The following is a 25,491-nucleotide window of genomic DNA, read 5'->3' as shown; positions in this document are numbered from 1 at the left end:
CAATTTGGGTCCCAAGACAACTCACACAGTTGCATAAACAAATGCATTTGGACATCTGCAAAAACATTTGGATCATTATGGTAATGAAGGGGACAACTTCTTAGACAGGATCATTACTGGTGACGAAACATGGATCCATCGTTACAAGCTGGAGAGTAAGTGGCAGAGTTTGGAAAGGAAACATCCAAATTCTCCATGCAAGAAAAAGTTCAAGACCCAACCATCTGCAGGAAAACTGATGCTTACGGTTTTTTGGGATGCGCAAGCTCCAGTACTGGAACATTATGGGGAAAGGGTCACAACTATAAACAGCATACGTTACAGTGAGATGATAACTGCCAGGCTAAAGCCTGAAATTCTGTCAAAAGGTGTTGCGTTGTTGCACGACAATGCCCATCCGCATACTGCTGCCCACACTGCTGAAACACTCCAGAAACTCAAATTTGAAGTACTGGATCATCCTCCATATTGTCCGGATCTTGCCCCTTCTGACTGTCACTTGTTTGGTCTGCTCAAACAGGCATTAAGGGGCCGTCGATTTGCCTCGGACAAAGCAGTGAAAGAAGCAGTGCATTCCTGGCTCGCAGCTCAACCGAGAATCTTCTTTTATGAGGGCATCAGGAAGCTTGTACAACGATGGACGAAGTGTGTTGAAAAACAAGGAGACTATATCAAAAAATGATGTTTTTGCAAAGGACTTACCCTCGTACATTGCATAAGCTAAATAAACAATCATTTGCCTTGTTTCACAAAACTTTATTTTCACAGGACACAGGTTTCAGCTTGCACACCCATTGTCCAGTACACAACCGATTGTGAAGACAACAACCAATCAAAGATTAAAACATGTCAATTTCCTGAATCTACTGATTCTTGACACAATCTATAAAAATTATTTCAGTTGGCTCTCTAAATTATGAAACAGTTACATCTCTATTGTACAACCCCATAACATTCATCCTGATAACATTTACTATAACTTTTACTAAGCATCTGCTTCATCATCTATATCTACCTCTAAATTTTTGCTCTGCAACACACTGAAGTGCTTGGCAGAGGGTGTATCCAACTGTGCCAGTTACTACGGCTTTTTTCCATTCCAATCACACATGGAGTGCAGGATGAATCACTTGAAATGCCTCTGGGCATGCTATAATTAATCTACTCTTGCCCTTGGGAACCCCATGGGAACCATACATAGGGGGTTGTAGTACACTCTTAAGAATCATAATTTAAAGATGGTTCTTGAAACTTTGTAAGTTTCCTCCAGATATTTTACATCTGTCTTCAAGAGTCTGCCAGTTGAGTTCTTTCACATTCTCAGTCACACTCTCCCACGGATTAAACACACTTGTGACTATTCGTGCTGCCCTTCTCTGTATACATTTAATATCCACTGTTAGTCCTATCTGGTACAGATCCCACACACTCAAGTAGTATTCTAGCATGGATCACATGGGTGATCTGTAAGCAACCCCATTTGACACAATGACGATGATACGTTTTTAAGGGTGCACAACAGCAAGGTCTTTAGTGACCGTAATAAAATATAATGAGATGCAGGGGGACAAATCTCATAGTATTGCGGTACTGACACAAGAAACGCAAATAAAACCATGCGCAAGTGCTCCTCACCCCCCCCCCCCCCCCCACACACACACACACAAGTTACAAAAGGGAGAAAGCAGTGAAAAGAATAACAATTAAAAGAAGACAGCAGATTCCTGCGGCTGGCTGATCACTGGAAGAAAAAGTGTGTGAACCAGCCAGTCCACAAAACATGAAAATCTCCAGCCTGAAAGCTTATGCCACAGTCCAGACATATCACAAAATTTTCAAAGCTTCACCATCCTCATCTCATCATCAGATAAAGTAGAGGGCAGATACCCAACTAAATTTGCTTCTGCCGGTTTGTCACAAAATAAGAAGCGCTCAGTTAAAATGTGGCACACACTGACTTGTATGACTCAGGCATCACACACGAGAGTCCTCTCACTGCAGGAAAAAGCCACATGTGAGGGAACAGTGCCCAATGTGGGGGCAGGTCAGCACCACCTCACTGCATCTACATGGACATCTATGTGGATACTCTGCAAATCACATTTAAGTGCCCGGCTGTGGGTTCATCGAACCACCTTCACAATTCTCTATTATTCCAATCTCGTATAGTGCACAGAAAGAATGAACACCTATATCTTTCCATACGAGCTCTGATTGCCCTTATTTTATCGTGGTGATTGTTCCTCCCTATGTAGGTCGGTGTCAACAAAATATTTTCGCATTTGGAGGAGAAAGTTAGTGATTGGAATTTCGTGAGAAGATTCCGTCACAACGACGCGGGTCAAAGACGACGCGTGGGGTCAGACGCTCCTGTTGACCAGCAGTATGTTCGTTTCAGATTTTGTAAAAAAGAAAATTATATTTATTCCTCTATTTATTCATAAGTTTAGCATATTTACAGTTTATTAAGTTTATTATCATTCTCAAATGAGATTATATTAATGAAATTACTCAATTTCAAGCCAAATAAGAACTACTGCTTGTTGTAACTGTGTGTAATTGGGTACAGAGACTGAATGAAGATTGCAAAGAAACAGGATGGTTTTCTTCCATGTTAAGTTATGAAAAATGCCAAGGACCTATATTAATAAGTGTTCAGATTGCAGTTACACTGCAAATGATGTGTCAAGGGCTACGCATGATGTTGTAAATAAAGTTAACACATTTAGGAAAGCGGAAGCAGCATTTGGTGTCCCAAAATTAATCATGTGCCATCGAATAAAATGGTGAAAATGATATTTTTCTGAGAGTCCAGAGTTAAAGAATAAAAAGTCGTTAAATCTGACCTTATATACAGGATTTACTTGATTTCATTAGAACTACTTTTTTAGATCAGACAGTATCACTGGATAAATTAGACCTTAAGCATCATCAAAATCTTTCTACATATACTAAAACTACAAAGATCAACTGTTTATTTGATCAAGCAGAAATGGGAATGTGCTAAAGAGGAACTTAGGTCATTGATACAACAATATGTTAAACAGAACTCCATTTAAATAGGGTCATCCTGGTGACGGTGGGTATCAGGCCTTTGCAAAACGATATCCCTGTATTCCTCTAAAGAAACCTGAGCAACTTCAGAAGTCCCAAAAAGAATGCTAGAGATCTATTTGTAGTTTATACCTTCTACAGGGTTATTATAAATGATTGAAGCAATTTCACAGCTCTACAATAACTTTGTTAATTGAGATATTTTCACAATGCTTTGCACACACATACAAAAACTCAAAAAGTTTTTTTAGGCATTCACAAATGTTCGATATGTGCCCCTTTAGTGATACGGCAGACATCAAGCCGATAATCAAGTTCCTCCCACACTCGGCGCAGCATGTCCCCATCAATGAGTTCGAAAGCATCGTCGATGCGAGCTCGCAGTTCTGGCACGTTTCTTGGTAGAGGAGGTTTAAACACTGAATCTTTCACATAACCCCACAGAAAGAAATCACATGGGGTTAAGTCAGGAGAGCGTGGAGGCCATGACATGAATTGCTGATCGTGATCTCCACCACGACCGGTCCATCGGTTTTCCAATCTCCTGTTTAAGAAATGCCGAACATCATGATGGAAGTGCGGTGGAGCACCATCCTGTTGAAAGATGAAGTCGGCGCTGTCGGTCTCCAGTTGTGGCAGGAGCCAATTTTCCGCAGGCTACGCGTGAAACTTGCCCGCACGCGTTCAACCGTTTCTTCGCTCACTGCAGGCCGACCCGTTGACTTACCCTTACAGAGGCATCCAGAAGCTTTAAACTGTGCATACCATCGCCGAATGGAGTTAGCAGTTGGTGGATCTTTGTTGAACTTCGTCCTGAAGTGTCATTGCACTATTATGACTGACTGATGTGAGTGCATTTCAAGCACGACATACAGTTTCTCGGCTCCTGTCACCATTTTGTCTCACTGCGCTCTCGAGCGCTCTGACGGCTGAAACCTGCAGTGCGGCTTCAGCCGAACAAAACTTAATGAGTTTTTCTACGTATCTGTAGTGTGTCGTGACCATATGTCAATGAATGGAGCTACAGTGAATTTATGAAATCGCTTCAATCATTTGTAATAACCCTGTACTCTGGGTGAATAATTTGTATTAAATATGTAGGCCAAACAATGTGAACTAATGCTTTGCTTACAGTTGTGATGAATTTTGGTTTGGCAGTGACCCGACGAGGATGAAAGCTCTCGGGGAAGAGGGAAAGCCCCTGAATATGTTGTTCTACTGGATCAGGCTTGGAATCAACAACAGATGACACTTGCCATAACTGAACATTTATACAGGTGGTGCAGTTCAGACTCAATGGACTTTGGGTAATACCTGTCCGGGGACACTTGGTTGCTTCAAAAACTGGATGGAAGGAGGAGCCTAAGTTTTATCAGTGGTTCACTACAGATTTTATCCCTCATATACAAAAATGTCATACAAATCACTAATTATCCAACCAAAATGCTGTTTTGATATTTGATGGGCACGCTAGCCATGTCAGTTTAAGACTAGTGGAAATGTCAGTAAGAGATAACATTCATTTAGTGTGCTTGCTGAGTCATTTACCTGGCAGACTACAAACTCTTGACAAATGGGGAGAAAAAGCATAGCCATACATTTTTGTGTTTGTATGTTCTGTTTATATATCCTCACAATGAGCACATTACTTACCACCTCAGTTTTAACCCTCTTTGATAAATTCCTTTCAAATATTGCTTATTTTGAAATGTTTAATAAATTTCTTTGAAAAATGGTTCATTTTATAATTTTTAGTAATTGTTGGTTGGGGTACTTGTAATACTGTTTTAATCATTCAGGAAAATGTTCATAAGTAATAGAGCATTGTTGCTTTAAAGTTAACCCAGCTGGTAAATGCTTACCAAGCCCACACTTTGTGAGATAGCAGTTTCCATTTACCCCTGACCTAATGGGGTAAATGGGAACACATGGGGTAAACATGACCTTATAATGATGTCAGTTAAAACCAACAGATTAATGAATCCAAGAGTAGAGTTCATATTTCAGCCTATTATATCTCCAAATTAAGTAACTCATGTAACTTTATCAAGCTAGTAACTACTTCAAATGATAGTGAAAACTTCTCAAAATTGTTTCCAATTACCCCACCTGACAGTACCGAAAATTTCACCTGACCTATATGGCAGTTAAAATAAAGGCTGCCGGGTCAAAAAGCAATACATTAAAATACTCAAATCCATTATCCAAACCTTCACTTTCCTACCGATATAGAACTAAGTTCACAGTATAACAAACCAAAACTTAATCATATATCTAATATCAGAAATATATACTAAAATGGTATCTGTTCTTCCGGACATGTCCGAAAGAACAGATACCATCGGTGACCATGCAGCTCGTTAGAATGAAATTACAATGAAATGAACACCCTTAGCTGCTTACAGGCGTTGACATACGTCAACAGGCACGGATGAAAATTTGTGCCCCGACCAGTACTCAAACCCGGGATCTCCTGCTTACATGAGCCACCGAGGACACAGAGGATAGCGCGACCGCAGGGATTTATCTCTGGCACGCCTCCCATGAAACCCATATTCTCAATGTATTGTCCCGCACTACATTCGCGGGAGGCGTGCCAGAGATAAATCCCCACAGTCGCGCTATCCTCTGTGTCCTCGGTGGCTCAGATGGATAGAGCATCTGCCATGTAAGCAGGACATCCCAGATTCGAGTCCCGGTCGGGGCACACATTTTCATCCGTCCCTGTTTACGTATGTCAACGCCTGTAAGCAGCTAAGGGTGTTCATTTCATTGTAATTTAATATCAGAAATGTAACCTAACCAACAATGGTAAATCAAAATCCATAATACCTAGCAACCACAGTCTGACCACATTTCCCAAACACAAACAGGAAAGACAGCAACATTCACGAGTACTTGCATCATAATCAAATTTGATATACCCAAACAGATGTAACAACACATATACCATTCACACTGGAATAAAAACAAAATAAAATCACATCGTACAAAAAAACCTATGAAACAAAACAAAACAAAATCACCCACTAGAAACACAAGCATCTGTTGCTACTTGAATAAGGACAACATATCTTCAACCACTGCAATGAACACAGACCTCCTTATAAATTTCTTTGTCTAATCCATTACTGACAAAAAAAGCAAAAAACACTATTAAATTTCTGACCATAAGAAACAGACAGCACTAATAATACCGAATCACACATAACACACAAAATCAATGTAACTCACTGGCAAACCAGCACAAAGTCTTTCAATGATAACCTCACACACTCAACTAATAACGTCAAATCATTGGCTGAGATAGCTAACAAATAACTTTGAAAGATAAACATCCAACCCAAGAATGTGGCTCACCACAACAGGCTATCTACTAACACGATCTCACTCAAAAAGACTGTGCCATCATGCAGTCACACAACATAACACAGTTGAAGCAGATGGGTGGAATCTGCAACATACAGTTGACAATAAACAAACATCTTTCATTTCAGATAATGCTTTTGCACTGTTTTTGGTTTCATTTTTTTTTCTGAAAAACTTACTTCCAAAGATATGTAATATATAATACCAACACCTTACCCCCTTTCTGAACTTAAAATATCACTCAGTTTTTTCAGGCCAGGAAATGGGAAGCCACGGCAAACAAAATCGAAACCAAACACTCTCATTGTGGTCCTGGTGGCAGTGGATAGCGTGTGTAGTGTTACACTACAAAACAATGTGTCAGTATTGTGTTCATGACTGGTACTGAGTAATGTATGAGCAGTATGGCACCAGTCTTATTAACTAACTTATTTTCAAAGCAGCACTGTACTCTAAGGGAGAACCACATGAGGTCATGCTGTTTTAAAGAGAACTGCCCTGCATTTGGGAGGGTGGATGCTCGATCTCCATCCGCCCATCCAGGTTTATGTATTCTATCATTTCCTGAAATTACTTCCATGTAAATGGCAGGACGGTGGCCAACTACCTCTCAAACCCTTGTCAAACTACACCTGTAAGTACGTACACAGCTGTTTATATGGATTATGGGAAATACAGAAGCGTCCGATCCTACCCGTCGGCTTTGACCCATGACGTCACAAATATGGCGGAAACAATTCCAATATGGCGAATATAAAAACATCGCATACGTATCATAAACACGAAAATACATAGAAAAACAACACACACACAGGTTTCACAAAAAGCCTAATGACTCTAACGGGACAAGCGTGGGAAATTGGGGGTTTTTGGGTGGGGAGAAACTAAATATACACAAATTTAGCCACCGACCGCCTTACAAAGCCACGCAAAACGACGAAAAAAGTCGACATCACAAAACTCATCAAATACCACAAAACACATTCTTATCCGGAATCAGACACTTCCCTTGACCTATATAGATCTACAGTAGCTCCCGATCCCATAAATTGGGATCGAACACTTCCCTTGACCTATATAGCTCAACAGAATCTCCCGATCCCATCCCCCCTACAAAAATCAAAAAACACCACAAACCATAGCAAACAAACACTTCCCTTAACCTACATACATCTACAGCAGCTCCCGATCCCATAAATTAGGATCGAACACTTCCCTTGACCTATATAGCCCAACAGCATCTCCCGATCCCATCCCCCAATACAAAAATCAAAATACACCGCAAACCATTGCAAACAAACACTTCCCTTCACTTCTCGAACCAGGTACCGCGCTGTATGGAACGCCATACGTCATCTTTCCTACAGCGCCACATGTAACCGTCCCTGGTCCGAGAGGCCGGAACTTTAACCAATTTCATTGCCTCACAGCACAGACCGCACTTTACGACTTCGGTAATTAAGCCAAATGGCTGAAGAAATTTGATCAGCTCTAAAGGTGTCTCGCCCATCATAGCCCTCAACCGAGCACTATTAATCCGGTCTTTCATATCCATTCCTGAACAAAAAACCACAACCGAATACACTTAATAACAAACTCACCCGACGTACAGCAATCATCATTACATTAACCATCACACAAAACCGTTAACTCACTAATACAAATTCCGCTTCAAAACCACGCACGCAGCACTCACCACTGAGCAACAGCAAACTGACCCCAACACACCAAACAAACGAAAACCATGAACACACCGCCAGAGGGCACAACAAACAACAACACGACATCTACAAACACGCCACAATCACAAACCAAACTCCGCGCCGTAATGACGTCACGCACCACAACACGCTTACGTCACGGGTCAAAGCAGACGCGTGAGATCGGATCTTTCTGTTGACCCGGATTATGTTATTTTTGATGTTCCTAAATTGTATTACTATGCCATGTCCAATATCCTTGCCACAGTGGTACACATATGAATAGAGTCAATGGAAGCATCCGATTCTACCTGGCTGCTTTGATCTGTGACGCAATGGTGCTGTGGAGTGTGACATCACTACTATGCAGTGTTTCTGAGTTGGTTGTGTTTGCAGATGTCGTATTGTTGAATCTGATGGTGCCCTCTGCTGGTGGATGTGGTATTGGGGTCATTTAAGTTTTGACTATCACTGTGCTAATGTGGTTTTGAGTTTAGGTAGTCGGTCCAGTAACATGGGTTGTCTAAGTGATTCCAGTGAGTTGAATTCGGGCTTTTTTTCATGTATGTGTTTGATGTTTCTGTTAGTTCTCATTAGTTTGGTGTTCGTTCTGTGGAAATAAATCTATTTTTAAATTGCTTTTTAATTAGAAATGGATATAGCATAGCAATGATGTTTGTGAGTGGGTGTTTTAGGAGACTTTTTAGCTCTGTGTGTGTGTTTGGGGGGGGGGGGGGGGGGGGAGGGCGGCACGTGTGTGTCCATGCGTGCACATGCTGTGGGCAACCTAGGTGGTATTGCCGGAGGCTTTTGTTGGTAAGTAATTTTTATTTCAATTTTACTCTACAATTATTCTGTTGTTTCGTCTGTAGTATTTTTATGGAAGGTCAGTTCTGTTTCAATTCATGTAGTGGGTATGGAGCATTTGGGTTTTTGAGTTGGTGAGGTTTTGGTTCCACTTTTCGGTGTTGTAGGTGTTAGTTTTTTTGGTATCAGTAGCTGCAGCTGAGCTATATAGGTCAAGGGATATTTCAGATTCCACTTTTCACCATTGTAGATATTGTTTTTTTGGGTCACCAGAAGCGTCCGATACCACCCGTCGGCTTTGACGTAAGTCTGTTGTGGTGTGTGATGTCATGACGGTCAAAGTTCAGTTTGCAAGTGTCGTGTGTTTGTAGATGTTTTGTTGTGCTGTCAGTGATGCTCTCTGGTGGCGTGCCTGTAGGTTGCGGGTAAGGTATTGTTATTGGTTTAGTGTGTGCTTATGACGTGTTTGTAGATGTCGAGTCGTCGTAGTTCGTTGGTGCTCTCTGGTGGAGTTTGTGGGTTGTGTGATGAGTGTCGTACTGGGTTCATTTGAGTTGCTGACGTTGTCGGCAGTTGTTGTGGTTGTAAGTGAAGAATAGTGGTATACTGTGCAGTGAGTTGATGGTTTAATTTTTGGTTTTTTCTGTGGTAATGTAGTGTTGTATGTGGTTCGTCGTGTTTGAGATTTCTTTTTTATGTCATTGTTAGGAACGGATATGACCGATAAATTGAACAGGTTTCGGCTGTGGGGAATTATGGGTGACACTACTATGTCGCTCATCAAATTTTTACAGCTATTTGGATTACTGGCCAAGCTGGTGAAGTGCTCTATATGTGGCGAGTATATGAGGGGGACCCAAAAGTAACTGGTATCGTAATGCTGCACATCGTGTACTTGTAGTAGCAGGTTGCGCAGCCAGAGTGTTGTAGTAGGATCTCTGCTGAGTCATTCTGCCACGCAACGTCACCCAACAGTGAGCAGTGTGGTTTCTTTGGCAGTTCTTTGAGTGTGTGTACAGTGCAGACGTGACATGAGGAAACGGCTAGTTCTTACGAACAACATTCGGCAGTGAAGTTTTGTTTCTTGCTCCGCAAGAACGCAGCAGAAACTGTTGTGATCATTCAGAGAGTCTACAAAGACCACGCTCTTAGTAAAACGCAAGTGTACGAATGGTTTTCTTGGTTTAAAAAGGGAGAAATTGTGGTTGAAGATCAGCCCCGTTCTGGTCGACCTTCAACTGCTCAAAGCAAAGACAACATCGACAAAATCCGTGATCTCATCAGTGAATATCGACGCAGGACAATCGACCAACTCGAGAACTTGTCTGGGTTGTCCTGGAGCTCGATTCAGCGAATCTTGACCATCGATTTGGGGATGCAAAGAGTGGTAGCAAAATTCGTGCTTCTTACCAGAGATCAAAGGGATCGTCGCATTACAGCATGTCTTGAAATGAAGGATGCGTACAAAGATGATCCACATTTTTTCAACAAAATCATTACAGCTGATGAGTCATAGTGCTATGCGTATGATCCAGAAAGTAAACAACAGTCAGCACAATGGAAGTCACCTGGCTCACCTCGACCAAAAATAGCTCGACAAGTGAAATCGAATATGAAAACTATGTTGATCTGTTTTTTTGACATCAAAGGGATCGTACACTCTGAATTCGTCTCTGAAAACCAGACAGTAAACCAACAATTCTATCTGGAGGTTATGAAACAGCTTTGCAGAAGTTTGTCGCAAAAAGTCCAGCTTTGTGGGATTCTGGCGTGTGGTTCCTGATCACAACAAAGCTCCCGCGCACACGGCTCTCAGCGTTCGCCAGTTTTTGGCCTCAACAAAGACGATTACCTTGACCCATGCGCCCTATTCGCAGGATTTAGCACCCTCGGACTTCTTCCTATTCCCGAGGATGAAAAGAGACTTGAAAGGGAAGCGTTTTGCGTTCCGCAAGTCTCTAGAGGAACGGAAGGTTTCAAATGATTGGAAAAGAGCACAGGTAGTCCCAGTCTTCAAGAAGGGTCGTCGAGCAGATGCGCAAAACTATAGACCTATATCTCTGACGTCGATCTGTTGTAGAATTTTAGAACATGTTTTTTGCTCGAGTATCATGTCGTTTTTGGAAACTCAGAATCTACTATGTTCGAATCAACATGGATTCCGGAAACAGCGATCGTGTGAGACCCAACTCGCTTTATTTGTTCATGAGACCCAGAAAATATTAGATACAGGCTCCCAGGTAGATGCTATTTTTCTTGACTTCCGGAAGGCATTCGATACAGTTCCGCACTGTCGCCTGATAAACAAAGTACGAGCCTACGGAATATCAGACCAGCTGTGTGGCTGGATTGAAGAGTTTTTAGCAAACAGAACACAGCATGTTGTTATCAACGAAGAGACGTCTACAGACGTTAAAGTAACCTCTGGCGTGCCCCAGGGGAGTGTTATGGGATCATTGCTTTTCACAATATATATAAATGACCTAGTAGATAGTGTCAGAAGTTCCGTGCGGCTTTTTGGGGATGATGCTGTAGTATACAGAGAAGTTGCAGCATTAGAAAATTGTAGCGAAATGCACGAAGATCTGCAGTGGATAGGCACTTGGTGCAGGCAGTGGCAACTGACCCTTAACATAGACAAATGTAATGTATTGCGAATACATAGAAAGAAGGATCCTTTATTGTATGATTATATGATAGTGGAACAAACACTGGTAGCAGTTACTTCTGTAAAATATTTGGGAGTATGCGTGCGGAACGATTTGAAGTGGAATGATCATATAAAATTAATTGTTGGTAAGGCAGGTACCAGGTTGAGATTCATTGGGAGAGTCCTTAGAAAATGTAGTCCATCAACAAAGGAGGTGGCTTACAAAACACTCATTCGACCTATACTTGAGTATTGCTCATCAGTGTGGGATCCGTACCAGATCGGGTTGACGGAGGAGATAGAGAAGATCCAAAGAAGAGCAGCGCGTTTCGTCACAGGGTTATTTGGTAACCGTGATAGCATTACGGAGATGTTTAACAAACTCGAGTGGCAGACTGTGCAAGAGAGGCACTCTGCATCGTGGTGTAGCTTGCTCGCCAGGTTTCAAGAGGGTGCGTTTCTGGATGAGGTATCGAATATATTGCTTCCCCCTACTTATACCTCCCGAGGAGATCACAAATGTAAAATTAGAGAGATTACAGCGCGCACAGATGTTTCAGACAGTCGTTCTTCCCGCGAACCATACGCGACTGGAACAGGAAAGGGAGGTAATGACAGTGGCACGTAAAGTGCCCTCCGCCACACACCGTTGGGTGGCTTGCGGAGTATAAATATAGATGTAGATGTGAAAGACGTAAAACACAATGTCATGAAAGTACTAGCACGTATCAAAGAGGACGAATTGAAAAGGTGATTCGAACACTGGAATGAACGTTTGGACAAATGTATTAATGCTAATGGAGAGTACTTCGAAGGAGATTAAGGTTGTATTTGAAAACAATAAAGTACATGCTTTCTAGAAAGAAATTCTGGTTATTTTTGGGTCCCCTCTCATATGAAGTTAACGAAAGTTCCAGCGTCTCGGACCAGGGACAGCTAAATGTGGAGGTGCCAGCGTGACGACATTTGGCACTCCATTCGCTGGGGTACCTGGTTCGAGAAGTCTAGGTTGGGCATGCGTGAAATTGTGTTGATGAGTTACCATCTTTGCTATCAGTCCTCACACAGTTTTTGCGAGCATGAGGTGGGTGTGAGTGAGCGAACGGTCATTGATCAGTATTCTTTCTGTCAGGAGGTTTGTTCAGAATACATTAAATACAGGGTAAGTTGGGTGGGCCTGGAGTAAAGGTTGAGACTGATGAGTCACAGTTTGGTAAGAGGAAGTATGGGAGGGGTAAGCCTGTGGTTCATTTATGGGTGTGGGGGCTGTGGTATCGGGGTCTGGTTCCTCTGAGTGTGTGTTTAGGGTTGTGGAAAATCGTACAAAGAGGGAGTTAGTGGGGTTGATTCAAGATTAATAAGAACACGGGAGTACGGTAGTTTCTGATGGGTTTGCGTCTTATAGTGGGTTGGGTCGGGAGGGTTACAATCATTTAGTTGTTAATCACTATGTAGAGTTCAATAATTATGAGAGTGGAGCCTGTACAAATACTATATCTGAAATAGGGAGGGGAAAGAGGTGCTCTTCCAACCTTCAGGCTCATTTAAATGAGTACTGTTGGCGGAAGAGTGTCCCTGAGGGGTGCTGTATTCTTAGGGTTTTCTTAAGGGCTGTTAGTAAGACATACAGGCCCAGGGTTGTGGGTTAGAGAGGTTTTTGAGGGTGGGTGGGGTGTTGGCTGTGGCTCTGCAGGAGGGGGTGGGATGAGGGGGGGGGGGAGTTGGTGAGGTTTGGGGAGGAAGGTGAGTGGGGGATGGTTGTGGATTTTTGTTTTTGTTGTGAAGGATTCATTTTGCTGTAGATTTTTTTAGTTGTAGGCTGTGTATGTTTTTTTTTTCGTTTTTGGTTAGTGTTTGTTTCTTTGGTTTTGATTTTTTTGGGGGTGGGGGGTAGGGTTGGGAAGTTTTTTGGTTGTCATTTATTCTGTTGGTGTTTACGCGCGCGCGCGCTTGGTTTTTGTGTGTGTGTGTGTGTGTGTGTGTGTGTGTGTGTGTGTGTGTGTGTGTGTGTTATGATTTGTGGATCATCTTTGGGGGGTTGTGTTGCTGGTATTTGTGAGTTGGTTTTGTGTGTTGTTGGTGACCTTGTGAGGTCAAGGGAAGTGTTCGATTCCAGATTTTGTGCTTTCTTGTGGTTTTTGAGGTAGTGATGACTGGTTGTAGGTTTTGTGGTTTATGAATTGGTATCGATACTTTCCGTTGGCCTATATAGGCCAAGGGAAGTGTTTGATTTCAGATTTGGTGTTTTCTTGTGGGCTTTGAGGTACTGATTATCGTGGAAGTGGTCATTTTTATTTTTGTTTGTGTTTGTTTACGTGTATAAGTAGTCCATTGTCACCATATTGTATACACTGGAACTAGCAGTTTCGGCCATACTAATGATGTCATGGATGAAAGCAGATAAGTGGAATCAGACGCATCTGTAATTCCGATGAATAAAACTACTACTGCTAAATGCACAATTTCCCTTTTGGTCTAGCTATGTTTAATGGGTACAGTATTTATTTGGCTTGCTACTTAAGGTTCGTTTTCAAGAACAATATCAATAACATTGGATTAAGTTCATTATGTGCACCTACTGACTGTACTGTTTTAAGTTCCTAGTCATTGCCTTGTTACGACAAAAAGACGATGGATCATTTCTCATTTCATTCATTAGTAACACAAAGAAAGTCGAATGGAGGAAATAAGTAAGAGTGAGGCACACTCAAATCTGTGAAAGTTCTCACAATGAGCTATCAGAAAGTTAGGAACTTACAACAGCTCCCTATACACAAGTGCCACTGAGATCTCAAAGAAAATAGCAAGCTAATTACAGCATGCACAGTGGTGTTTAAACAGGCATTCTTATCACATTGCACATGTGAATGGATTGGGATAAACTCTAGTAGCAGTTACAATGGGAAGTACCGTATGCCATGCACTCATGGTTTGTAGAGTATGAATGTAGACTTCCATGGCATATTATACAGACACAAGAGCTCCAGGCTTTCAGGTGAGTGACAATGCTGAAATACTCAGGCATTTCAAAACTGCATTCTGGCGAACACGATACAGCACGGTATTTCAGTAGACCTATTTCTAAAAGTCTAGAAAGCTAACAGTTTTTCCATGTGACTATAACATTTTCTCTATTAAAATACATAGAATTACCAGAAGAAGTGACTGCAGAGTGGAAGGTGTATTTGAATGTCACACAAGTGAGAAAGAAATGATAGTGAATTATCCACGTCAAACTGATGTCTTGACTAATAAAAAGTCATGAAGTTGCGAGGTAGGTGGCATCCCATGTCCTGATACACTATGTAAATCCAGTCACTGATTTAACATACTTCATCTAAGAGAATGGCTGAAGTAGTGATGGTAATGTACTGTATATAGGGTTCGGTATTAAAAACAACTATATACTTCGAAACATCCCAGTGTATTAAGCTATCAACAGAAGATATGCAGGAACTACTTAATATCTTTCAGGAATGTGCAGCTTCTTTGTCAAAGGAAGGTCTACTTTTCAGTTTACTCAGCTAAACTGAGATGGCATATGTGTGAATAGCATTTAGCAGTATTGAGCTAGAGCGATGGATGAATGAAAGAAAGAAAAGAATTGGTGTCCATTCTCACCTCGTCAACCGGCGAGAAAGAGTTCATAGGTTCTTCCTTCATGGCAATAGGGCAAAGTGACACATCGGCCGACGATCGGAATTCTCGAGCATCAAGTTCTCGGAGTCGGTTCGTGTTCCCAGACACTGTTGATAAACAACAGAGAGTTGAAAAAATTGCATATACAGCAATACGAACACACACATTCGTTAGGCTGATATGATTAATCACTCTCGGATTCACATCAGTTCACGTAATTGCTGTAACTACGAATTGCAGGTAGACATGTAAAAATCACAATTTAATTTTGAATTTTACCGAGCACAGCCATACACGCATCTAAGCCATAAAACATTGTCAAGCAAACGATAGGCTTAGAATTTTCTACAGGTCTCCGTCTGTTGTGAAGCACTTGTTGGAGTTTCGCACCATTAAATATGTTATTGCAGTATATACTTTAACCTGCACTTAGCCCACGCACAAACAACTAGCGACAACGACCCCCCAGCACGAGACATAAACAAAATTCCACTCGTTTCGATTAATTTACAAAACTCGCTATGCTACGTCCAACTGTTCTCTCCTTGGTTACGCCTTCGCATTGGGCACCAAAACAAACAAAGCCAATGACTGAAGCTCTGTGTAGCTCGTTTTGTCTGTGTGTATGTGACATGGATGTCCGTTTCCGTCGTTAATTGGTATAATAACTGCCAACTGAAGTATAATGTTTAATGGTTTACTATGACGCAACACACAACGCTTGATGCTTAATCATCTCCTTTTCAGAGATTGGCAACGCATCTTGGTTTTTTTTTCCGCTATGCCACTAAATAGAAATTGTAATGGCAAGCAAAATTGAAATTTTGTAGTCACGACTGGGCTGTATGGGTCCGTAAATATTTGATAGTATAATGGATTTAACGTTGTCATAAACTAATTTCTTCGTGTACAGGTCCTCAGTCTCAATGTATAGTCTAAATCAGTGATCGCCAAACTGTTTCCCTGCGTGTGTTATACTTGCGACCTCGTTATCGTGTTCTTGTTTGCAGTGAGAATAATATACGCGCGACATATAATTCTGTCCAACACTTTTTTTTTTTGACAAGAAGTTATTTTTAGCTCACATAACAGCAGGAAAAACATTACGAAACATTTCCAGTGCCACGAATATTGCCAGTTTTTTGGTAACTATGTGAGGAAACGGTAACAGTAACAAGAATACTAAACATGTGAAAACAAATTATTACATTCATGGAAACTAAAAAGTCAAACCAAATTATAAAATTCATGGAGCGCGCGCCGCAGCAAAGAGAAAGCGACTCACAGCGCTCCTGGCGGTCAGCGCTCGAACCCTGTTGACATGCGCAAGCCGATCAGGTGATTGACATCTGTTTTTGCTAAGGCTGGGTTTACACTAGCAACATATTGCAGCAATTTACTTGCGCGGAGGAACTTGCCGCGCGAGTTGCGAGTGTAAACTTATCGCCAAGTCGATTAGCGAACGTAGCAATTTATTGCGGAAGTTGCTTGCTGCACGTTTTCCGCTTCCAGTGTGAACACCACGCAAGAGCTATCTGCAAGTGACTTGCAGCTTTTAGGATCCGCCATATTGGAATTGTCGTTTCCGCTATATTTGTGACGTCATGGGTCAAAGCCGACGGGTTAGATCGGACGCTTCCGTATTTCCTTTATTTCTATTTCCTGCAAGTAGGAAGCGCAAGTTATAGTAAGTATGTCGTCTGCATAACACTCATATTTAACAGTTATGCAGCTATCTCACGTATTATATGCCAACAAATTTCAGAAATGGAGGATAAACGAGAATGGACGAAACAGGGCACAGAAAATTTTATTGAAGCTGTGGAGAGCTACCCCGAAATTTGGGACGTACATAACCGGGACTTTAAGGATCGAATGAAGAAGATGTGTGCATTGAACGAAATCTCGTCAATATTCGACACGTCGGTGAAAGAGGTACAAAGAAAGTGGCACAACTTAAAGACCCAATTTTCTCAAGAAGTTAGGAAACTGCAGAAAATGAAAAGCGGCTCTCCTGGCATAGTTTCGGATTCTCGGTGGCCGTATTTTTCAGCAATGAAATTTCTAGAGAGTAGTGTTGCCACAACCTCTAACAGAATCTCTTCGCTATGAACAAAGGTAAGTAGCTGTGAAGTTAAGCTGGGATTCCTTGTTTGTTTACTGTAGCTCCTTGTTGGGAAGTAAAAGTGGGGTAGGGTGCTCTTCATTGTGAGTTTTCAATTTTATGACTATTACCACCTATCTGTATTATGTTAAAGAATTAACTGCGAAATACTGTGATAGTGTACTCTCATGATTTATTTATCCCCCTTGAGATGTTTGAGAACCTTGTTTTTACACCACTGTCTGTTGCCTCAATATTTGTGGAAATGATTTGGGTGGGTTCATATTTTTTAAGGCTTCTTATAACAATAATGATTGTTTAGCACAATATCACTGTTCAGAGCCCAATAATTAAGTATCTGTGTAGTATTTCTCTACTGAATGCTTCAGCACAACACTTATCTCCTTCCAGCATTATAGTTCCTCATGTAGGTGAATGACCTTCCAACTAATATCCAAGAAGCAGAATTAGTTCTTTTTGTTGATGAGACTAGTATTGTAATCAATCCAAGCATTCTTCAACAAAAGAATTGGTAAACAGTGTTGTTAAAAGTATTGTTGCCTGATTTTCTGCAAATGCTCCCACCCTCAATTTAAAAAGAAAAAAAAAATCAGTCCTGCACATCCAGGTGTGTACTACACCAGTGATAAGTTAATAGATGGTGAGGAAATAATGAATTGGGTGGAAACATCAAAACTCTTAGGTGTCCATATTGATGAAAATTAAAACTGAAAGAATCATTGGGGAGAGACAAATCAGTAAGTTGACATATTTTCATACAGTGTTATATGGAATAGTGTTCTGGGAGCAACTCATATCTAAGTAAGAAAGTCTTCATTGTCCAAAAGCGTGCTGTGAGAATAATATGTGATGCTCACCCACAATCATCCCGTAGACACCAGTTTAAGGTATTGGGTATTCTGACTACTGCTTCACAGTATATATATGCCTTAGTGAAATTACATTAATTACTCTACATTAAAGTTGTCTTCAGCGCACCATGCTGCAACTAAAAGTTTTGACTACTTACACAGTGATATGAAGTGTCTGACAGAAAGTAAAGTAAAAAATTGAAAAGAAACTGAAAAAGTTTCTCTTTGACAACTCCTTTTCCGTAGAAGAATTTCTTTTACTGTGATGTGCAGTAGGTGGTGGGTACTAACGAGTTTGTATGTTATAGACTTTTATGGATATAAAAAATATATACGCCTTATAAATGTTCAGCATGTAGACATGTTCACAAATTAATTTGCTATGTGTAATGACTCCTTCCACATTATTACAATTTATCATGCTAAATGATCCACGTAACATGAAACTAACTATATTAGTCTCTGCAAATTTGATTGCCATGTTGAATTATACATTTGCAGTAAGATCATTAGTCATAGTATTGAGTAGATCCAGTTTTTGGGAATGTAAATAAATTATTTTCATAATACCACCACCAACAGAACCAGGGCTTGTAAAGCCGTGTGATGTTCAAAACAATCTTTTGATTGCTGACTTACACAATAGTTGTTCTCGCATAACATTAACACAGATAGTACAAAATGGTATAACTAATATGTATTAGTCACATTTTACATTGTGAACTTAAATTCTATTTACCTTAACTGTCTTTTGGTTGTAGTATGAGCAATATGCTTCCAATGAAGTCTATCGACACTGTATGGAAACTTAGTTATGTTCCATTTGTTTGCCTCTTGTATTCCTTGATCTGCTGTTATATTCAATTTTGTTACTTTTTGCAGGAAGAAGAAATAGTTACAGGAGATGATGTGCCTGTTGCTAATGAGGGGAAGAAACGAAAAAGAAAGGAGAATAAAGGAAGTGGTAATGGGCTCATTGAAAAGGCAGAAAAAATTCTGGGCCAGGAAATTGATGCTTTCCAACCATTTGGAGATTATGTGGCTAGTGAGCTGTGGTCACTAAAAAATGAAAAAAATGTAAACAAACTGAAAATAATGATTCTGAAAAACATCATTGAAATAAGCGAGATTGACAGTGCAGAAATACCATCCACTCCAGTTTCACCAGTGAGAGACACAAGTGCTGCCAGTCAATGCATACTTAATGTTACAGATTTTATAAACATAGAATAATGATAATAGAATATCTGTATGATACCGAAATAAAACATTATTTTATTTTCAGAATGTAGTGTTTATTCAACAACCTTTAAAAAAATGGCTCAGTAAACCTGTAATGATTGGTGAATTTAGGCTCACTGTAATGTGTACATTTTGGGCTTTTGTTAAGGTCTTACAAATAACATCTTCAGAAATTGATTTTTTAAGTGTTTCACATATAGGAACAGTAAATGCTTATTAAATCTGTATGATTATTAGCTAGAAACTTAAATGTGGTACACTAATGCTGATTGTATGAGAAGTAGTTGTATTCCAATTCTGTGCCAAAATAATTATCCACAAATGTAAGATTATATTAATAACAAATGAAAGACAGTTCATAAAGAAACTGAATGGTAGGTTGTGCTTAGTTTCTTGGCCTACACAACTCTGTTGAAGCTGTAATTGTACTGTGCAAAATATTTCAAAATTGCAATGAAGGTATTTCAAAATTGCAATGAAGGAAGGATTTTTGTAAAGAAACAAAGTGGGTTTCAATTCCTAACCTGACCTGGATCTCATAGTGAAAGTTATATGCAGAATATAATAGAGGGAAACATTCCACGTGGGAAAAATATATTTAAAAAGAAAGATGAGACTTACCAAACAAAAGTGCTGGCAGGTCGATAGACACACAAACAAACACAAACATACACACAAAATTCAAGCTTTCGCAACAAACTGTTGCCTCATCAGGAAAGAGGGAAGGAGAGGGAAAGACGAAACCCACATCCTTTCGTCTTTCCCTCTCCTTCCCTCTTTCCTGATGAGGCAACAGTTTGTTGCAAAACCTTGAATTTTGTGTGTATGTTTGTGTTCGTGTGTGTGTATCGACCTGCCAGCGCTTTTGTTTGGTAAGTCTCATCATCTTTCTTTTTAAATATATTATATGCAGAATAGTTATTTTCAAAACTGCAATTAAGGAAAGAATTTTTGTGAAGAAACTCAAAGGTAGATTGTGGTCCTTTCTTGGCCTCCACAGCTCCTTGTGTAAATTGTATTGTGCAGACTATAGTTTATTTCAAAATTGAAATGTTTGGTTGCATGTCAAATATAGTCTATCAGACATATTAGCTGCCATTTCCCATGTTATCATCCAATAAAAAACATTGCCTACATATTGCTACCTTCCAGAACAAAATAGTGAACATAAATTGCCAAGTATTGTGAATACCAATTTGCAGTAATGTTGGAGGAACCTGTTTACATTTTGATTCCTCAAATAACTTAAATGCAGTTGGGCCAGTGCCATTATGTCACTTTGTACTGTCACTGACTACATCTACAATTTCTATAAATAAAATAGTACACAGTTCTCCAAATGTGAGATTTTATACAAGACAAGAGCGCCATAATGTAAATGGAATATGAATGAATATTCTCCTGTTTCTAAAAATGTGTTAAGGGTTGTAATGGAATAAGCATACAAAACAAGCAGTTCACAATTTAAAGGTATTACACAAAGGTAAGATAAGTTCTGTAAAGAAACCAAACTATAGAAGATTCCTTGTCCGTTCATCATAATTGTTAATTTGTAAATATATTATTCATTAATAGTTGATTTCATAGAATACCCTACTGCACCACAGCATACCATACACATGATGTTCTATCTTCTGTGGAGCTGTAATTACATTGAGTGCCCATACATTATGGCCATGTGGAACAAAATTAGGCACAACTCTTGTCAAGTAGTGCAAGCTCCAATTCTTCTGATCTTAAACTGAATTTCACTACTTACTAATACGCTTCTTTGCAGATATTGATAGGCTTTATACTTTTCACTGCAGCCAATCTTTGCAATTTAACATTAAGTAAATAAGTGTTCAACTGGTCCTGCAGTTGCACGTTAAAAGAAAATTACTCAAAATTACTGAGAAACTTTACTATAAAGTCCAGGAACATGTATGTAATGTCAGAAATCAGTAACTCCAAAAACATGCTTAGGGCCATATAGAATGTAGTGAAATGAGTGTTGGGGCAGCCAGCCACAGAAAAGAACATCACTATTGAACTTAATGGTAAGGCTATAAATGATAAGTCGCAGGCAGCAAATATATTTTCCAAGTCTACACTTTACATTTTAAATGTATCTGTACTGCCAAGGTACTTCACCTAATGGCGATACAAAGTAATTCATGAATTCTTCACAAATTGCTCTAGTATCGTGACAATTTCTGTTACATTGCCCTGTTTGAATGGGGATTAAATTGTGTGTTCCTTGCTCTTCATTCCTCCATGAGGCCCCTATTACCTCACCATTCTGTACATCCTCTACATCAAAATTACTTCGGTTTGCACAACTGCCATCTTTCCTGTCCATTAAGAAATTGTGTAGGGCACATATAGCTGAAACTATTGTCACAGTTTTTTCAGGACCTAGTAACAGTGGATGCCTCAATATCCTAAACCATTGTGCAATGTGTCCAAAAAAAATTTCCACAACTCTTCTGGCCCTCGATAACCTGTAATTAAACACTCTGTTCGGACCCGGCTGGCTATGGAATGGATAGGGCTTCATTAAATATGACCTCATTGGAAATGTATCATCTGCAATGATTACAAAGGGGGTGTCCTTTTCTCTGCCAGGAAGTGGTTTGGGCAGAGGAATGTCAAGATGTCCTTGCTCCAAGGCTGAAGATAAGAAACAGGTACTGAATACACCACCATCTGAAACTCTTCCACTGCATCCATGTATAACAACTTGTAACTGGCATCTACAAGTGCCAATAGTACAACACTGTGGCAATGTTTATAATTATAATAATAGCTTCCACTGTCTTTTGGAGCTTGCATCACAATATGCTTCCCATCCAATGCCCCAATGCAGTGTGGAAAGTTCCAGTTCTCTTCAAACCCCTTTGCCACCTGCATCCACTCGCTTGTTGTTTCAGGAGTCTATAAACAGGTGATGTGTAATTATTACATGTTATATTTAATTAGCCAGTCACTATCCATTTTATGAGCATTAGAAATTTTTTTTTATAAGTATATCATTCTGTAAAATGCAGTTTATTTCAATAAAAATTTAGTTTCATTGTTGTGTTTTCACATACCTTCAAATAATTTTCCCTTTTCTATACGTCAAAAATGGCTCTACATATGTCAGGTACGATCAGAGAAATCGTGCTGACCGGAATACGAAACAAGTACATCAGGGACTTGTATGAGTCTCCTACAAAGAAAAGATTTTAAAATTTAAACTTGTTTTCGTTCTATGTTTCACACAAATAAACGAAAAGGCCTATTTTATTTGTAGCTCACCTGTAGCTGTAAATCGTAGAGTGACAAGCAAACGTTCCTTTGCTGAAATAGCAGTACGGAACTTTGTGTCTCGTTTTGATATGACGGGCGCTATTAATGTCAACAAACACTCCAGATCATTTGAGGACATTCTGCAAAAGTTTTCAAACGTATCCATGCTCTCGATACTAAGTTCTTGCAAAAGGTTATTATAGGCACCATATTGTGATCTTCTCATTATCCACTCTCTAACCCAAATACTTATCTTTTTCTTTTTCACGTTTTTCATTACAATTACAAGAGCTGCAGCATATCTCACATGCCTACTTGTCATTTTATACTTTGGCAGACACTCGTAGTGGTACTGAAAGCATATGTAAACAGTATCTGCAACTTGTGGACACAAGTTTCTTGCCAAAGAACTTGCGGAAGAATCTTGCTTAATTCTTGCGTTGTAGTGTAAACACAGCTGCAAGCGGATCGTAATAACTTGCAGCAATAATTTCTGCAAGCGACTTGCTAGTGTAAACCCAGCTTAACACCATACGTTGCTACACCCATGGAGATAAGAATAGAGGGAAACGCCGTGACGTCACAGCTGCGAAGCTATGTGAAGCCGAGGGTAGCCATCTCAGTCCGACCAAAACATTGCTGCTGTAAGCTTGTGTGCATAGGCTTGTCGCTCGCTCTTGGAAGGATTTTGCGCTATTATGGTGACTTGTGTGGTGTTTGGATGTACGAATCGTTCTGATTGTGATGCGAAATCGAAGGGAATAACATTTCATGTGTAAGTTGTCTCGTTAAGTGTGATTTTACAACTTCATTGTGAATGACCGTGTGCTACATCGGTACTTGTACTATAGCGTGTTTTTCTCCTGTATGATTTTAGATTGCCTAAAAATGAAAGTCAGAAAGCTCTGTGGGAGAATGCCGAGAGGAGGAAGAATTGGCGTGCGTCTAAATGGAGCACTATATGTTCTCAGCATTTCCGAGAAGAGGACATAGACCGAACTTCCCTTTCAACAGTAAGGCTCCGAGAAAATGCTGTACCATGAGTTTTCCCTACACACCCAAAACATTTGCAAAAGTTATGTTAATTCAAAGAATTAAATTCTTAGTTTTCAAGTTAACATTTCAGTATAATACGTACGTATCGTCGATAATCGAAGTGTTGAGTAACTCACTTTGTCTTCATCATGTACCAAATTAAAAGCTAACACTACATTAACTGGCGTAAAGTATAGGCCTAAACAGGACACTGTGTAGATTTGCCATTCTATGTACCGTATTTCAGTAAATATTGGTGGTAATTAACAGTGTTTCTGGAAATACGGAAGCGTCCGATCCCGCCCGTCTGCTTTGACCCATGAAGTCACAAATATGGCGGAAACAAAAACAAACACACACACTTTCCACAAGAAGCCTAATGACACTAACGGGACAAGTGCGGGAAATGGGGTGTACAACACAGTAGACCAGACAAAGTGAGATGTTCACAAACTACTGCCTTAAATATTCACATAACTGATATAATTTACTTCACACGTGTATTCCATTACATTCGGAGTTAGAGCTAAATAATAGAAACTGAAAACTAAGTTACCTACACCCTCCCTCCAAAGCTCCATAAATACATCTTGTTTGTAATACGTACTGGGACATTTCAATTACGTTACACTACTGGGAAACACGGGTCGACAGAAGCGTCCGATCCCACGCGTCGGTTTTGACCCGTGACGTAAGGGTGTTGTCGTGTGTGACGTCATGACGGGGTGGAGTTTGGTTTGAGTGTAGCTGTCTCCAGTTCTGTTTTATCTTATTTTATTTACTTTTCGGATCTGTTCGTTCTATCTCGTGTGATTTTTTTTTAAATTTAAAAACGCTTATTACTTATTTTAATTATCTGTTTCCTCCAATTTCTGTTTTAGTTTATTATATTTATCTTTCTGATCTGTTCGTTCTATCCTGTGACATTTTTTTTTAAAAAAAAGACAAAAAACACTAATCAGCTACTGAAGCATCTTTATCTTCTATGGGTTGCAGGGGTTACGACCCCTGGGGAGGTGGGTGGGTATTCATGCATGGCTGTCTTCACTTACACGTTGTAGCTACGCAAGGCGTCTAAATTTGTTTATATTTAGTTTGCCCCCCCCCCCACCCAAAACACCCCATTTCCCGCGCTTGTCCTGTTAGTGTCATTAGGCTTCTTGTGGAAAGTGTGTGTGTTTGTTTTTGTTTCCGCCATATTTGTGACGTCATGGGTCAAAGCAGACGGGCGGGATCGGACGCTTCCGTATTTCCTTATATATATATATATATATATATATATATATATATATATATATATATATATATATATATATATATATATATATATATATATATATATGTTGATTTTGGGAGGATTCCTTCAGGTCATTTGAATACATTAATTTCACTTTCCACCTGAGTAGGTCCTTACGCATAGCTTTTGCCTAGAAATGATTCCATGCTGTATATAGAATTTAAGAGGGGAGGTGCTGGAACACTGAAGTGTTTCTGCAGCTACACAGTATGTTATAAAGAGATAATCTGGTTCTCCACATTGTCATGTAGGAACTAATTTATGAAGCTCCTTTTTGATGAGCATCAGCCTCTGCACACAAGAGAATATTTGAGAAGAAATTTCGGGGTCACTGTTTAGATTATGAGACTACTGAAGCTAACAAGTTTGTCTGGTATAATTATTTAGTGAAGTCACAGAAATTAACACTTGGGCTGTGTTAAATATAACTCTGTTTTTTGGGTTAAGCA

General features: G+C 39.9%; 2 protein-coding genes across 2 annotated transcripts in view; one reads left to right on the top strand and one right to left on the bottom strand.

Annotated features, from left to right (window-relative positions):
- LOC126108584 (zinc finger protein 391-like) overlaps positions 1 to 15,731 on the bottom strand; it is a 66,722-nt gene extending 50,991 nt beyond the window's left edge. Inside the window, exons 1-2 of the mRNA XM_049913880.1 lie at positions 15,499 to 15,731; positions 15,202 to 15,326 (exon numbers count right to left, since the gene is read on the bottom strand). Coding sequence (XP_049769837.1) covers positions 15,202 to 15,326; positions 15,499 to 15,535 — 162 coding nt within the window. The 5' untranslated portion in view covers positions 15,536 to 15,731. The remainder of the gene's footprint in view (positions 1 to 15,201; positions 15,327 to 15,498) is intronic.
- Positions 15,732 to 16,873: 1,142 nt separating this feature from the next.
- Positions 16,874 to 19,428, top strand: LOC126108231 (uncharacterized). Its single transcript, XM_049913462.1, has 3 exons — positions 16,874 to 16,906; positions 16,985 to 17,154; positions 19,078 to 19,428. Exons 2-3 carry the CDS (start codon positions 16,987 to 16,989, stop codon positions 19,426 to 19,428), a joined length of 519 nt encoding a protein of 172 aa, XP_049769419.1. The 5' UTR covers positions 16,874 to 16,906; positions 16,985 to 16,986.
- The last annotated feature ends 6,063 nt before the right edge of the window (positions 19,429 to 25,491 follow it).

Source organism: Schistocerca cancellata, chromosome 11 (genome assembly GCF_023864275.1).
Source record: "Schistocerca cancellata isolate TAMUIC-IGC-003103 chromosome 11, iqSchCanc2.1, whole genome shotgun sequence".
Classification (NCBI taxonomy): domain Eukaryota; kingdom Metazoa; phylum Arthropoda; class Insecta; order Orthoptera; family Acrididae; genus Schistocerca; species Schistocerca cancellata.
The sequence above is the reverse complement of the archived record's forward strand: the minus strand, read 5'-3'. Positions and strand labels throughout refer to the sequence as shown.

What these genes read in the sequence shown, in the direction of transcription:
- LOC126108231 (XM_049913462.1), top strand. Translation starts at nt 16,987, where the DNA reads ATGGAGGATAAACGAGAATGGACGAAACAGGGCACAGAAAATTTTATT. An exon ending in TCGACACGTCGGTGAAAGAG is followed by an intron (nt 17,155 to 19,077) that starts GTACAAAGAAAG and finishes TACTTTTTGCAG; the next exon opens with GAAGAAGAAATAGTTACAGG.